Here is a 16,040-nt window from a genome sequence, read left to right on the forward strand (position 1 = left end):
CTCTGCCGCCTATGGGTTCCCAATGGTGATCCACACAGTCCCCATGTGCTGTTTTTATACATTTTACAGCGCATGCGCAGGAGGTTTTTGTGCACACGTGCAAGCGTCATGCATTTGAAAAAAAACACGCATGCGCAATTACTTGCCCGTTTTTTTTTCTGGAGCGCATGCGCTGTGCAGTTCCGGCGCACACTGGAAGCTACACCCTGCGAGTTCAGCTCGGGTAGTGCGGGCGCCAGAAGTTGGGCATGGTGGAAGGAGACTTCATTTTTTTATTTTCAGCGCTGAGGGTCCAAATAAAAACGGGCATCCAAGTAAGTGAGCGCCATTACTTATTTTTATGGAAACTTGGGCCCAAAGTACCTGTAACACATTGTTCAAAAGCAGTACTCAGTATAATTCATAACTAGCTGATTATCTTAAAAAATTGCATCTCAGACCACTTTCTTTCCAGTTTTTATATCACTCTAGTATATCTTTGACAGCACTTACTTCGCAGATCAGCAGCGTGACAGAAGATAGATGTCACACCAAAAATAATAAATTGTAGCACTTACAACTATATTCCAACAATTTGCGCAATTAACAAAATATTCAGCAGCAACTCTCAGCATATTGCTTGTATTTCCACAAGAGATGCCAGAACATTCTCGTATCCCTCTTGCGAAGGTTGATAAGCACAATGCTCTCTTTCATCTCACTCTATCTCAAAATTCCAACAGCTGCAACTCGTCACTTGGTCAGTACTATCACTCCTGTATAATGAGGCTGGTGGCAGATTGACCTATCAGCCAGTGCTATAACAGAGATGAACTGAAGTCATGTGCTGACCACCAGGAGTTGACTGCATATCTCATGAGTGATGAAGTTACAAGTGGGTTATAGTCATCTTACAAGTGGGTTATAGTCATCTTACAAGTGGGACTAATTATCATACCACAATTGATTGGGATGTACTCTATAATACTTGAATTTTAAACAGCATTTTGAAGCCCAGCCATATCATTTGAAGCTGCTTTACAGAGGCACATTGTTAGACTTTCATGAATTTTATGTCTGCTGGTATTTTTCCATATGTAGTGATTTACAATGTTATTCTATTGTCAATTTTCCCCCATCCTCTCCTCTCCTGACGAGATCGACTGTTTGCTGGGGTGTGATTCCACAGCCCACTTTTAACTTCATCACTCATGAGTCATTCTTCTGCAGCCTGTTGCCTCCAGTACCTCACTAAAGCAACCATTTCTTCATCTGAGCTTGGTCATTCAAACATGGGGGCCCATTATAGTCCAGCCTGACCCTTACGTCCTCCTGAATTCTGGAATGGTCCCAGTAAATTGGAAGGTAGCAAATGTAAGAGCTCTAAGGATGAAAGAGAGAAAATAGGAACGACAGGTTAGTTAGCCTGGCATCGGGAATGCTGGAATCCATTATTAAAGAAGTGGTAAGAGGGCACTTAGAAAATTATAACATGAATAGACAGAATCAACATGGTTTTATGAAAGGGAAATCATGTTTGACAAATCTATTAAGAGTTTTTTGAGGATGTAACTAGCAGGGTCGATAAAAGGGAACCAGTGGATGTAGTATATTTGGATTTTCAAGAGGCATTCGATAAGGTGCCACATGAAGGGTTGTTACACAAGCTAAGGGCTCACGGGGTTGGGGGTACAGGTTGAGTGTCAGAAATTCAGAGTTCCGGGTTGGCTAGGGAGGGGGAAAAACACCAACCAAAAAAAATTCAAAAAACAAAAACAAAAAATTCACAAAATCCTTACCTACTAAATCACTGACAAAGAATTAAAAAATAAAAACGTTAACTTACCCTTTTTGCAGGTCTTCAACACAGGTTTTTCCCGGTCACCGACCCCTGACCTGCAGCCGATGCAGCTGAACCCGGAACCGCCAACCCCTGACCCGGAACCGCCAACCTCTGACCCGGAACCGCCAACCTCTGACCCGGAACCGCCAAACCCTGACCCGCAGTCGACGCTGCCAAACCCGGAACCGCCGGACATCGGAAAGACGTTCCAAAATCTTGAAATACCCGAAATCCGGAATGGCCTCAGTCCTGAGGTTTCTGAATTTCGGACGCTCTACCTGTAATACATTAGCATCGATAGAGGATTGGTTAAAGGATAGAAAGCAGAGAGTACGAATAAAAGGGTCATTTTCAGGTTGGCAGCCTATTACTAGTGGGGTGCCGCAATGATCAGTGCTGGGACCTCAACTATTTACAATCTATATTAATGACTAGATGAGGGGACTGAGTGTAATTTATTCAAGTTTGCTGATGGTACAAAGCTAGGTGGGAAAGTAAGTTGTGAGGAGGACACAAAGAACCTGCAAAGGGATATAGACAGGTTAAGTGATTGGGCAGGGTGACAGCAGATGGAGTATAATGTGGGGAAATAAGGTTGTTCACTTTGGTAGAAGAATAGAAAAACAGAATATTTTTTGCATTGTGTGAAACTTTTAAATGTTGGGGTTCGGAGGGATTTGGGTGTCCTTGTACATGAATCACAGAAAGTTAGCATGCAGGGACAGCAAGCAAGTAGGAAGGCAAATGGTATGTGGTTGGAGTACAAGAGTAAGTCTTGCTGCAATTGTACAGGGCTTTGATGAGACCACACCTGGAGTACTGTGTACAGCTTTAGTTTCTGCACCTGAGGAAGAATATACTTGTCATAGAGGGAGTGCAACGAAGGTTCACTGGATTGATTCCTGGGATGAGAGGATTTTCTGAGGAGAGATTGAGTAGAATGGACCTATACTCTCTGAAGTTTAGAAGAATGAGGTGTGATCACATTGAAACAGAAAGGGGCCGAAATTGATGGCCTTACCGCCCACATTCCTCTGATCGAACCGTCCAGTGCCACCTCCGTCATGGCCTGGAGCGGGTGGGAGTGGAGAATCGCCGGGAAGTGGCAGCGACATCAGCGGACGGCCAATGCGCGCCGAGATACCATAGTCATATGGGCGGGAGTTGGCGGCAGGACGGCGGTGCACCGCTGAGTGCAGGCAGCTCTGTCCTCAACGGTAAGTGTGAAGATGCGTAAAAAAGGTGAGTGAAGTTTATTTAAACTATTTATTTACAGGTACTTACTTGGATGGGGTCCCCTGAAGGTTGTCAAATGTTTTTTTTGTTTGTTTTTGATGTATTTTATTTTTAGTTCTTCAACCCTCCATGGGCCCGACTCCATCCTCGGTGGCACTTGGGCGGCAAGCACCTTTGCCACCGAGAATGAGAGCTCCCGCCGGCTGCCGCCCAGATTGGCAGCGTACATCTCAGATTTGCCGCCCGCCAAACTTCGAGGGACCTGGGTGATGAAAACCCCGCCCAAAGACCCGTCAGGGACTTTGGCGGCCATTGGTGGTCCTTTGGGTGGCACTGGGATGGGCGGGGGCCTTCATCAAATTCAGGCCCATAAGATTCTGAGAGGGCTTGACTGGGTAGATGCTGAGAAGCCGATTCCTCTGGCTGGAGAGTCTAGAACTAGGGGGCATAGTCTCAGGATAAGGGGTCAACCATTTAGGACTGAGATGGGGAGAAATGTCTTCACTCAGAGGGTAGCGAATCTTTGGAATTCTCTACTCCAGAGGGCTGTAGATGCTCAGTCATGGAGTATATTCAAGGCTGATTTTTGGATTCAAGGAATATGGGGATTGGGTGGGAAAGTGGAGTTGAGGTCGAAGATCAGCCATGATCATATTGAATGCCGGGGCAGGCTCCAAGGGCCATATGACTTACTCCTGCTCCTATTTCTTATGTTCTTATGAATTCAAAGCTGTGATTGATGTGGTATATGGACTTCCAAAAGGCATTTAACAGAGTAGCACATAATAGGCTTGTTAGCAAAATTAAAGCACATGGAATTAAAGGGACTGTGGCAGCATGGATACAAAATTAGCTAAGGGACAGAAAGCAGAGTGTACTGGAAGTACATCGTGGTGTTCCCCAGGTGTAGGTATTCAGACCACTACTCTTTTTCATATATATTAATGACCTGGAATTGGGTCTCCAGGGCATAAGTTCAAAATTTGCAGATGAAACAAAACTTGGAAATGTAGTAAACAATGAGGCAGATAAGACCAAGAGCTGGAAAGTGGGATTAGGCTGGATAGCTCTTGGTCGGCCGGTGGGAACATGATGGCCTCTTTCTGTGCTGTAAATTTCTATGATTCTAACAGACTTCAGAAGCACTTAGACAGACTGGTGTAATGGGCAGACACATGGCAGATGAAATTTAACGCAGTAAAGTATGAAGTGATGCATTTTAGTAGAAAGGATGAGGAGAGTAATATGAACTAACTAGCACAATTTTAAAGGGGGTGCAGGAAGAGAGAGACCTGTTGGTAAATGTACACAAATCTTTGAAGGTGGCAAGACAAGTTGAGAAGGCTGTTAAAAATGGGATTCTTGATTTTAGTAATAGAATACAAAAGCAAGGAAGTTATGCTAAACCTTTATAACTGCAAGTTAGGCCTCAGCTGGAGTATTGTGTTCAATTCTGGGCATCACACTTTAGGAAGGATGTCAAGGCCTTGGAGTTGGAGAGGATGCAGAAGAGATGTACTAGAATGGTACCAGGAATGAAGGACTTAGGTATATGTTGAGGCTGAAGAAGCTGGGGTTGTTCTTGGTAGAGCAGAGAAGGTTGAGAGGGGATTTGATAGAGCTGTTCAAAATCATGAATGGTTTTGATGGGAGTAAATAAATAGTAACTATTTCCAGTGGCAGAAGGGTCGGTAACCAGACCACACAGATTTAAGGTGATTGGCAAAATAACCAGAGGTGACATGAGGAAACACAGCGAGTTGTGATTTGGAATGCACTGCCTGAAAGGGTGGTGGAAGCAGATTTAATAGATTCAAGAGAATTCGATAAATACTTGAAGGGAAAAAAAAATTACAGGGCTATGAGGGAATGAGATTAATTGGATAGCTCTACCAAAGAGCCGGCACAGGCACGATGAGCTAAATGGCCTCCTTCCGTGCTGCATCATTCTAAGATTCTATGAGTGAGGACAATTGTGCATTTACTGCTTCCCCTGCTGCGATTAGCTAACTCAACACAGTCTGGAGATTGGATCTGGGACCTTGTGCTCTGTATGGCTTAGCAGTGACTGAATAAAACTGCGCAACCATCAGGAAGTTCTCATAACCGTGTACAAAATCTAAGTATTTACACAAAAATTTTACAAATGTCGTGACACTATCACAACTGAATCACAAATGAGCAATTAGATTGATATGAGGTTTAAGGCATCTGAGACATTGAAGAGACTGAGATTGTTCATTCTGGAGAACATAAGGTTCAGTGGAGATATTACTTACGGTTCTTAGAAGTATAGATAATTGATCCCCATTAATACGTTCATGACTGCCACAAACTCTAAAGTAAGGGTACACAGTTTTAAGTTTAGAGAATGGAAGGAACAAAGTTTAGGTTTGAATACTTTACACATGTGGAATAGAGAGCCCAAAGAGGCAGTGTAGGATAGGGTTGGAAAACTTGAGGGAGAATTGAATACAAAGAAAGAACTTGCAGTTATATTGGGGCCAAGTTTCAGCCTGAGTTGCTCCTGTTTTTTTGGAGCAACTGGTTTAGAATGGAGTATCTTAGAAATTTGAATTCTCGGCATTTAGTTTGCTCCAGTTCTAGTCAGTTAGAACAGTTTCACTTTAGAACAGAATTTTCTTTTCAAAAGGGGGCGTGTCCGGCCACTTACGCCTGTTTTCAAAGTTTAGGCAGTGAAAACTTACTCCAAACTAACTTAGAATGGAGTAAGTGAAGATTTTTGTACGTTCGAAAAAACCTTGTCTACACTTTAGAAAAACAGGCGTAGGTTACAAATTAGGCGTAGGGAATGGGGGGTTTAAAGGGAAGTTTACAAACATTAAACACTTCAGTTTTACAAATAAAGAGCCATCATCAATAATAAATGATAAATACATCAATAAATCAACCAATAAATCAATCAAAAAAAATTAATAAAAAATAAAAAAAAAATTTAAAATCAATAAATAAAACATTTTCTACTTACCGACTGCAGCACCGGGAGTCCTCCAACAGCGTGCTGGGACGGCCCCCTCAGTGTGTCTCTGTCAGTGTCTCTATCTCTCTGTCTGTCTGTGTGTGTGTCTCTCACTCTCTGTCTGTCAGTGTCTGTGTTTCTGACAGCGAGGGGAGGGGGAGAAGGGGCGTGGGGGTGGGGGGAGAAGGGAGAAGGGAGAGGGGAGGGAGAGAGGGAGAGAAGGAGAGAGGGGGAGGGAGGGAAGGAGAGAGGAGGGAAGGAAGGAGAGAGGAGGGAGGGAGGGAAGGAGAGAGGAGGGAGGGAGGGAAGAAGAGAGGGAGGGAGGGAAGGGGAGAGGGAGGGAGGGGAGGGAAGGAGAGAGGGAGGGAAGGAGAGAGGGAGGGAAGAAGGGAGGGAGGGAAGGAGAGAGGAGGGAGGGAGGGAAGGAGAGAGGAGGGAGGGAGGGAAAGGGAGGGAGGGAAGGAGAGGAGGAGGGAGGGAGGGAAGGAGAGAGGGAGGGAAGGAGAGAGGGAGGGAAGGAGAGAGGGAGGGAAGGAGAGAGGAAGGAGGGAGGGAGGGGGGAAGGAGAGAGGAGAGAGGGAGGGAGGGAAGGAGAGAGGAGGGAGGGAAGGAGAGAGGAGGGAGGGAGGGAGGGAAGGAGAGGGAGGGAGGGAAGGAGAGAGGGAGGGAGGGAGGGAGGGAAGGAGAGAGGGAGGGAGGGAAGGAGAGAGGAGGGAGGGAGGGAGGGAAGGAGAGGGAGGGAGGGAAGGAGAGAGGAGGGAGGGAGGGAAGGAGAGAGGAGGGAGGGAGGGAAGGAGAGAGGAGAGAGGGAGGGAAGGAGAAGGAGGGAGGGAAGAAGAGAGGAGGGAGGGAGGGAAGGAGAGAGGAGGGAGGGAGGGAAGGAGAGAGGAGGGAGGGAGGGGAGAGAGGAGGGAGGGAGGGAAGGAGAGAGGAGGGAGGGAAGGAGAGAGAAGGGAGGAAGGAGAGAGAGGGAGGGAGGGAAGGAGAGAGGAGGGAGGGAAGAAGGAGGGGGGGAAAGAGAGAGAAGGAGGCTGAACGGCCGGGCCCAAGACCTCGGGCTGGATTTACAGGGAGAGAGTCGGGGGGGGGGGAAAGAGTTGTGGAGGTCGGGGGGGGGGGGAAGAGAGTCGCGGGGGGGGGGGGGGAGGAGAGTCGCCGGAGGTCCGGGGGGGTGGGGAGAGAGAGAGAGAGTCGCGGAGGTCCGGGGAAGGTGGGGGGAAAGAGAGTCGCGGTGGTCCGGGGGTGGGAGGAGGGAAGAGAGAGAGTCGTGGAGATCCGGGGGGGGAGGGCCATTGGGCCAGGGCTAGGGACTAGGGACTGCGTGCTTCGGGCCCCTCCCACACAGTTTTGGGCACCTGGAGCTACTGCACATGCGCGCCCACTGTAGCGCGCATGTGCAGAGGTCCCGGCACTGTTTTCAGCACAGGGACCTGGCTCTGCCCCCTACAGCTCGTGCTGCGCCGTGCCCAGCTCCAGAGGGCCACCAGGGAGACGAAGAATAGGTAAGTTTTTTTTAGGTGCCCTTTCTGGCGCGAAAAATGGGCGTCCAGGCCGGCGCAGCCCGAAACTTGGGCCCATAGTGCCTAGTTGTACATCTTTCAGGGTATCCCGAGTGCTTTGGAACCAGTGGTTCCATTTTTGAAGTGTCGTCATTGTTGATCACCAATTGCAGCAGCCAATTTACACATAGCAAGGCCAAGGTCCCACAAACACCAAATGAATGAATGACCAGATAATTTCAGTGGTGTTAGTTGAGGAAGGAATGTTGTCCAAGACACCAGGAGAACTCCTTGGTTTTCTTCAAATAATGCTACCTGAGCAAGCATTATCAATGTCTCATCTTAAAGACAGCCCCTCCAACAATGCAGCAATCTTCCACAATAGTGAAGCATTACCCCAGATTGCATATTGAAGTCTGTTCCCACAATGTTCTGAGTGACTAGATCACACTTAGTAGATATATGTGTGGCAATGGTTAATTGAGGGTATTTTGGGACTGGCCAATTGGACTATAGAATCTTTTCTGGCACTATACTTTCTGACTGAAACAAATAAAAACAGAAAGCTTGTAAATGGACATTAGATTCATCAGAAGCTGCAAAGGGAAAGGACAGGTTAAGGTCTTAGCTGTGGACACTGTATCAGAACTGGAACTGAACAATAAACAAACCACTTTCAGGACTGAACACAACTAAGTCAGGAGGAGGGGAAACAGATAAAAGTCAAGAGTCCTAAATGCTGACTTTCACAAAGTAATTATTGGAGTTCATAGCCTTCTAATTGTTTTGAGTGATACACCAGGATTATTTTACCTAAGCATTGAAAAGGCATTCGAAAGGCAGAGTGCAAAATCAGCTCAATTTACTCTGTCTGAACAATATAAGAATATAAGATCAAAAACTTAGCAATGCAACTTTCTACTGCACCAGTGATATTTTCTATTTCCCACAACTACCATCCCAATGGTTCTGAGTGAAATTAATAACCTCCTGACTGGTACTGCCAAATTAGAGGCAGTTGTTTGATCCACAGACTAAGAATTGGCCCAAACTGATTTCATATGGGATACTTACTGCAAACAGGCAGAAGAGATTTTCAATCCATCAGCCATGGAATTGAACCCAGCGTTCAGATGTGAAAGCCCATTCTAACTTCTCAAATGTGCTATCGGGAAAGAGTGACTGCGCTAATCCACAAGTGTCTTCCGCAATTCACAGCCACACTAATTAATGAGCAAACATAAATGAGGAATTAATCAATGAAATATTTTACAGATTAAACTATAAAATCTAAGTAAATAATAATTCTCATACCATTAACCATCTCATAAATATCTTCCTGATTTTGGATCAGTCAATACGTGACAGAGACAACTTTGGTTTTCGTATAGACAGAATGAATGGTTATTCAGAGCAGGGAAACTGGACGAGACTGCTGCGAAGTCGACTGTGTTTACCTGATCTCTTAAAGACATCACTTAAAACAGAATTAATTCTAGGCTCTTTTTCTTTTTTCCCTAAAAATATTAAATTTTTACATCACAATTCGGTTCCTGCCCAATTCAAACACGTTATTGAAAAAAACAAAACTAAGTTACAGCTTTTACAGTCAATATGGTTTAGGTTGTCATGGAAAATATATTACAGGTTGTAAAATCTCTTCCATTCTATATAAATTAATATTTTCCTCATTTTACTTTACAGAAACTCTGAACATTCATCCTTCTTGCACCTTAAAAACATTCCCTCACACACACACACACTCTGGGAACTCTGGCTGTGAGGAATTACAGAGCTCAACTACAAGAGGTGTGCTGAATTTAGTAGATGGTTAATTACATTAATCCAGGGCTAAAAGTTAATAACCTTCAGTCATGAATGATTATTCAGTCGCTGCACTGCTCGGCTTAGTATAGCTCCTCCCAGCCACTTTCTTTAAGGATATTGTTTGCACTTGCTGTTCAAACAAAAATATATATATTTAAGTTACTCGGAAAAACAGAAATAAACAAAATGATAATGTTATGTTATGAACTGTAATTTTTTTTTTATGGGTTATGAATAGCTCAACTGTCTTGAACAAAACTGCTCCCTCTGGCAATCAGTATGAAACCAAAATCACTGCATAGAATGTGGGAGTTCCTTGCATTCCCTGATAAATATGTGTTTAGACTGTCGGCTGCTGCCTAAATTCCCATATTAACCTGGTTCAGACAAAGGGTCCACTCCCGGAGCATTAACCTTTCTTTTCTCTTTACAGATGCTCTGTACCTCCAGCAGTGTTTTGTTTTATTATACATTTCACAGTATTTCAGTGATTTCTTGACATTTTGTATTGCACTAGTGGGTTAAGTGCAGCACTGGACATTCTGGGGTACTTGCAAAGGTAGTTATTATGGGCTCAAGTTTCGGACTCCTGTTAGAACAGCGCACGTCGGAGAGGCCCGCCTAATTTGTAGAACAGAAATTGCGCCGAATACTTACCTATCGATTCTCCGATATCTGTAGGCTCATTTCCAGGTCGGCGGGCCGCAGCAGGAGCTGTTGGGGGCAGAGCTACAGCCCTGCGCCAAAAACAGTGCCGGCAGCTCCGCGTGTGCGCAGTGGAGGCCAAGCGCGTGCGCAATAGCTCCCAGCCCTCCCAGCGCGTCGTGTCTCCGGGCGACGACCCTATCCCAGGCCGAAGGGAGGTCACCCCTATCCCGGGCCAAGTGGCCTGACGCATCTTACCTCATTGGCGGGGCTGCCCGGCCTCTCGCTGGGGGCGGGTCCTGCCCGAAGTCCTCCTTGGAACCGGTGTTGGCATCGTCGGGGCCCACCCGTCCGGCATCTCGCTGAGGGCTGGCCCCACCCGAAGTCCTCGACGGGGCCCGTTCATCATCTTCTCCCCCCCCTCTCTTCTCCCCCATCCCCCTCTCTTCTCCCCGGTGCTGCAGTAGGTGAGTAGAAATAATTTATTTATTTATTGAGTGATTTTTTTTTTGGATTGATTTATTGGTTGACTTATTGATCATTTATTATTGATGATGGTTCTTTATTTGTAAAAGTGAAGTGTTTAATGTTTGTAACCTCCTCCCCCCCCCCCCCCCCCCCATCTCGCGATCCCTACGCCTGATTTCTAAGTGCAGGCAAAGTTTTTCTGAGCGTACAAAAATCTACACTTACTCCATTCTAAGTTAGTTTGGAGTAAGTTTTTGCTGTCTAAACTTGCAAAACAGGCGTAAGTGGCTGGACACGCCCCATTTTGAAAAAAAATCTGTTCTAAAATGAAACTATTCTAACGCACAAGAACTGGAGCAAACTAAATGCCGAGAATTGCAATTTCTAAGATGCTCCATTCTAAACTAGTTGCTCCAAAAAAATAGGAGCAACTCAGGCCGAAACTTGAGCCCAATATAAATAGTTACTGCATCACAGCACATACAAAGGGCATTAAATAAAATAATAAAAAAGCAAATGTGCTGTACTATGTGACTACACCGATATGGAAATGGTACTTTGCTGTCTCAAAGAGGCTGCAATTTTGGGACTTTTTGTGAAATATCTATCTGCCTCAGATTGGTGTCTGATGAGACTGAGCGGAGAGCAAAAAACAAGTACCTTTCAGAAGTGTGTCCTAACTAATATGGAGGGACAACAAAAATCTAAAGCAGTCAGAAACGTAAATAAACCAACAGGTGAGGTGTATGCAGCCCACATCCTGCAGTGCTCACAGAACGTCTCCGATGGTCTCGTAGACACCGTAGCCCAGGGTAGACTTGGCACACATTTATAGGTAGTTAAGCACAGGTAACACTATACTGACAATGAACTAATGATCACATACAACAGAATTCTAAAGGGTCAAAGTGTGTTAAAAAGACAAGCCTGAAGGCTCTGTGCCTCAATGCGAGGAGTATTCGGAATAAGGTGGACGAACTAACTGCGCAGATAGCAGTTAACGGTATGATGTGATTGGCATCACGGAGACATGGCTCCAGGTTGACCAAGGCTGGGAACTCAACATCCAGGGGTATTCAGCATTTAGGAAGGATAGACAGAAAGGAAAAGAAGGCGGGGTAGTGTTGCTGGTTAAAGAGAAAATGAATGCAATTGTAAGGAAGGACATTAGCTTGGATGATGTGGAATCGGTATGGGTGGAGCTACGGAATACCAAAGGGCAGAAAACGCTAGTGGGAGTTGTGTACAGGCCACCAAGTAGTAGTTGTGAGGTTGGGGACTGCATCAAACAAGAAATAAGGGATGTGTGCAATAAAGGTACTGCAGTAATCATGGGCGACTTTAATCTACTTATTGATTGGGTTAACCTAACAGGTAGCAATGCGGTGGAGGAGGATTTCCTGGAGTGTATTAGGGATGGTCTTCTCGACCAATATGTCGAGGAACCAACCAGAGAGCTGGCCATCCTAGACTAGGTGATGTGTATTGAGAAGGGACTAATTAGCAATCTTGCTGTGCGAGGCCCCTTGGGGAAGAGTGACCATAATATGGTAGAATTCTTTATTAAGATGGAGAGTGACAAAGTTAATTCAGAAACTAGGATCCTGAACTTAAGGAAAGGTAACTTTGATGGTATGAGGTGCGAGTTGGCTAGATTAGACTGGCAAATGATACTTAAAGGGTTGACGGTGGATAGGCAATGGCAAACCTTTAAAGATCACATGGATGAACTTCAGCAATTGTACATCCCTGTCTGGAGTAAAAATAAAACGGGGAAGGTGGCTCAACCGTGGCTAACAAGAGAAATTAAGGATAGTGTTAAATCCAAGGAAGAGGCATACAAATTACCCAGAAAAAGTAGCAAGCCGGAGACTGGGAGAAATTTAGAATACAGCACAGGAGGAGAAAGGGTTTAATTAAGATGAGGAAAATAGAGTACAAGAGGAAGCTTGCCGGAAACATAAAAAATGACTGCAAAAGCTTCTATAGATATGTGAAGAGAAAAAGATTAGTGAAGACAAATGTTGGTCCCTTGCAGTCGGATTCGGGTGAATTTATAATGGGGAACAAAGAAATGGCAGACCAATTGAACAAGTACTTTGGTTCTGTCTTCACAAAGGAAGACACAAATAACCTTCCCGATGTACTAGGGGTCTGAAGGTCCAGTGAGAAGGAGGAACTGAAGGTTATCCTTATTAGGCGGGAAATTGTGTTAGGGAAATTGATGGGATTGAAGGCCGATAAATCTCCAGGGCCTGATAGTCTACATCCCAGAGTACTTAAGGAAGTGGCCCTAGAAATAGTGGATGCATTGGTGATAATTTTCCAACAGTCTATCGACTCTAGATCAGTTCCTATGGACTGGAGGGTTGCTAATGTAACACCACTTTTTAAAAAAGGAGGGAGAGAGAAAATGGATAATTATAGACCAGTTAGCCTGACATCAGTAGTGGGGAAAATGTTGGAATCAATCATTAAGGATGAAATAGCAGCACATTTGGAAAGCAGTGATAGGATAGGTCCAAGTCAGCATGGACTTATGAAGGGGAAATCATGCTTGACAAATCTTCTGAAATGTTTTGAGGATGTAACTAGTAGGCAGGGGAGAACCAGTGGATGTGGTGTATTTAGACTTTCAAAATGCTTTTGACAAGGTCCCACACAAGAGATTGGTGTGCAAAATCAAAGCACATGGTATTGGGGGTAATGTACTGACGTGGATAGAGAACTGATTGGCAGACAGGAAGCAGAGAGTCGGGATTAACGGGTCCTTTCAGAATGGCAGGCAGTGACCAGTGGAGTGCCGCAGGGCTCAGTGCTGGGACCCCAGCTTTTTACAATATACATTAATGATTTGGATGATGGAATTGAGTGTAATATCTCCAAGTTTGCAGATGACACTAAACTGGGTGGCGGTGTGAGCTGTGAGGAGGATGCTAAGGGGCTGCAGGGTGATTTGAACAGGTTAGGTGAGTGGGCAAATACATGGCAGATGCAGTATAATGTGGATAAATGTGAGGTTATCCACTTTGGGGGCAAAAACACGAAGGCAGAATATTATCTGAATAGCAGCAGATTAGGAAGAGGCGCAGCTAGACCTGGGTGTCATGATTCATCAGTCATTGAAGGTTGGCATGCAGGTACAGCAGGCGGTGAAGAAGGCAAATGGTATGTTGGCCTTCATCGCAAGGGGATTTGAGTATAGGAGCAGAGAAGTCTTACTGCAGTTGTAAAGGGCCTTGGTGAGGCCCCACTTGGAATATTGTGTTCAGTTTTGGTCTCCTAATCTGAGGAAGAATGTTCTTGCTATTGAGGGAGTGCAGCGGAGGTTCACCAGACTAATTCCTGGGATGGCAGGACTGACATATGAGGAGAGACTGGATCGACTGGGCCTGTATTCACTGGAGTTTAGAAGGATGAGAGGGGATCTCATAGAAACATATAAAATTCTGACAGGACTGGACAGGTTAGATGCAGGAAGAATGTTCCCGATGTTGGGGAAGTCCAGAACCAGGGGACAAAGTCTAAGGATAAGGGGTAAGCCATTTAGGACTGAGATGAGGAGGAACTTCTTCACTCAGAGAGTTGTTAACCTGTGGAATTCCCTACCGCAGAGTTGTTGATGCCAATTTAATTGCATATATTCAAGAGGGAGTTAGATATGGCCCTTGTGGCTAAAGGGATCAAGGGGTTTGGAGAGAAAGCAGGAACGAGGTACTGAAGGAATGATCAGCCATGATCTTATTGAATGGTGGTGCAGGCTCGAAGGGCCGGATGGCCTACTCCTGCATCTATTTTCTATGTTTCTGTGTAACAAGGGAATTGTGTATTTATACACACATATATATATATATATGAAAAGGAAAAGAAAAACGTTGCAGGGCAATGGGGAACGGGCAGGGGAGTTAGATTAATTGGATAGCCCTTACAAACAGCCAGCAGAGATACAATGGGCCATGGCCTCCTTCGGGTGTACGATGCTAGGAATTCCATCTGGTTGGTAATTTACCATGATCAATAATATAAGAAAAGTATAGTAATGAGAGTAATAAAATTTATCACATTCTGTATACAAGTTATTGTAATCATAATTATAAACAGTTTAAAATGTAACTTTGCTTAGGAAAATAAGGAGCAGGTCATGTTAAGACAATGTAGAGAAATTCTAAACATTATTTATTGTCCCCGACAGAGAAGATGAAATTCCAACACCGGAAGTTCACTTTTACAAGTGACATGTTCAAAAATCTGGTTTAAACATTTGAGTACTTTTCAAGTTCTAGGCTTGTTCTGGGCTGCAAAGTCTGCTCCTTGACAACAGCTATATAAATGAAAGCACAGCAGCCATGGAAAATTCTGTGCCTCAGACGTCCCCATCCTTCAGGCTAATGTAACAAGGCAGCTTATGGAGGGGGGGGGGGCGATGAAAGAACATAATGCATTATACCAGCACGAGTATTCCACAGATTCGAGATCCAGCATTGCCTGACATGCAAATCTGCCACCATCAAATATGTGAAATACCTTCCTGTCCTCAGCTTTGCATCACATTATTGAAGAGGAAAACCAGACACTATCTCTCCGGGTTCTGGTCCTACAACACTCAAGTTAGGTTCAGAGCTGCGCTGGAGGTGGTTGTAAAGAAATAAGCAGCAGGGACTGCCCACCCACTCAGATGAAGATAATTTTGTGGGAAAATGACAACAAATAGGAAACCTGAATAAAACAGGAGAGAATGAAACCCAATGATAGTAACATACACCAGGTTTAGACAGTTATTTTGATTACACTTTCATGTATCTTTGTCAATTGACAGCTCTTTGGGGCAAGGATGCGCTACATCATCTGATTGTGATGTATGTAGTTTCCTATTCTGCGTGTGCGTATTTTGGTAAGTTCCTTCAATTTACACTCAAACTAAAATCCATTACAACTGTAATACATAGCTGCTCCAAAAAACAATAAAAACTGTGCACAATGTCTTTTAAATTCCAGTGGTACCATGCATGAAACTAATTGAATAGTTTTAGCAACCAGAGATATCCTTCTTTTTTTTCCTTAGGAAGCGAATATCAACAGGATCAAAGCCCCTCTGCTTGGCTCCAAAGAGTGCCCAGGGTGGTGTCTTTGCCATGTAATCTTCTGCAGAGAATATCTTGGTACCGTTGTTCCCCTCATATTCTTTGATGAGATGTTGAAATTGGTCATAGTCTATCCAAGTCCACCATTCTCCATTCACTTTGAACTAAAATAAGGAATAACAAAGAACCATATAAATACAACTATAAGCGAAAGAGATTGTATAAATCTTCAGTAAACATTAATTTTAAAATGCAGTGGCTAAAGTTAAGTGATATCAACTAATAACTGGAATTTGTTACATGCACTTGGGTTTCGTCTCTCAAATCCCAAGGTTACTGGTGCGTGGTACCAAAACGTCAATGATCAATATGCTTGTGTCACATCTAGCTCTCACCATTAGAAAAAAACAGTTTCTTAGAAAGATATTAATCTGCTAAAGGACTTGATGGACTGGGGTGTTGGACTGATCAGCGGCAGATAT

General features: G+C 44.5%; 1 protein-coding gene across 1 annotated transcript in view; it reads right to left on the reverse strand.

Moving 5' to 3' along the window:
• Positions 1 to 14,540: 14,540 nt before the first annotated feature.
• Positions 14,541 to 16,040, reverse strand: part of tyw1 (tRNA-yW synthesizing protein 1 homolog (S. cerevisiae)) — a 202,336-nt gene continuing 200,836 nt past the window's right edge. Inside the window, exon 11 of the mRNA XM_070857215.1 lies at positions 14,541 to 15,722. Within this exon, the coding sequence (XP_070713316.1) occupies positions 15,504 to 15,722 (219 nt within the window). The 3' untranslated portion in view covers positions 14,541 to 15,503. The remainder of the gene's footprint in view (positions 15,723 to 16,040) is intronic.

Source organism: Pristiophorus japonicus, chromosome 16, assembly GCF_044704955.1.
Source record: "Pristiophorus japonicus isolate sPriJap1 chromosome 16, sPriJap1.hap1, whole genome shotgun sequence".
Lineage (NCBI taxonomy): Eukaryota > Metazoa > Chordata > Chondrichthyes > Pristiophoridae > Pristiophorus > Pristiophorus japonicus.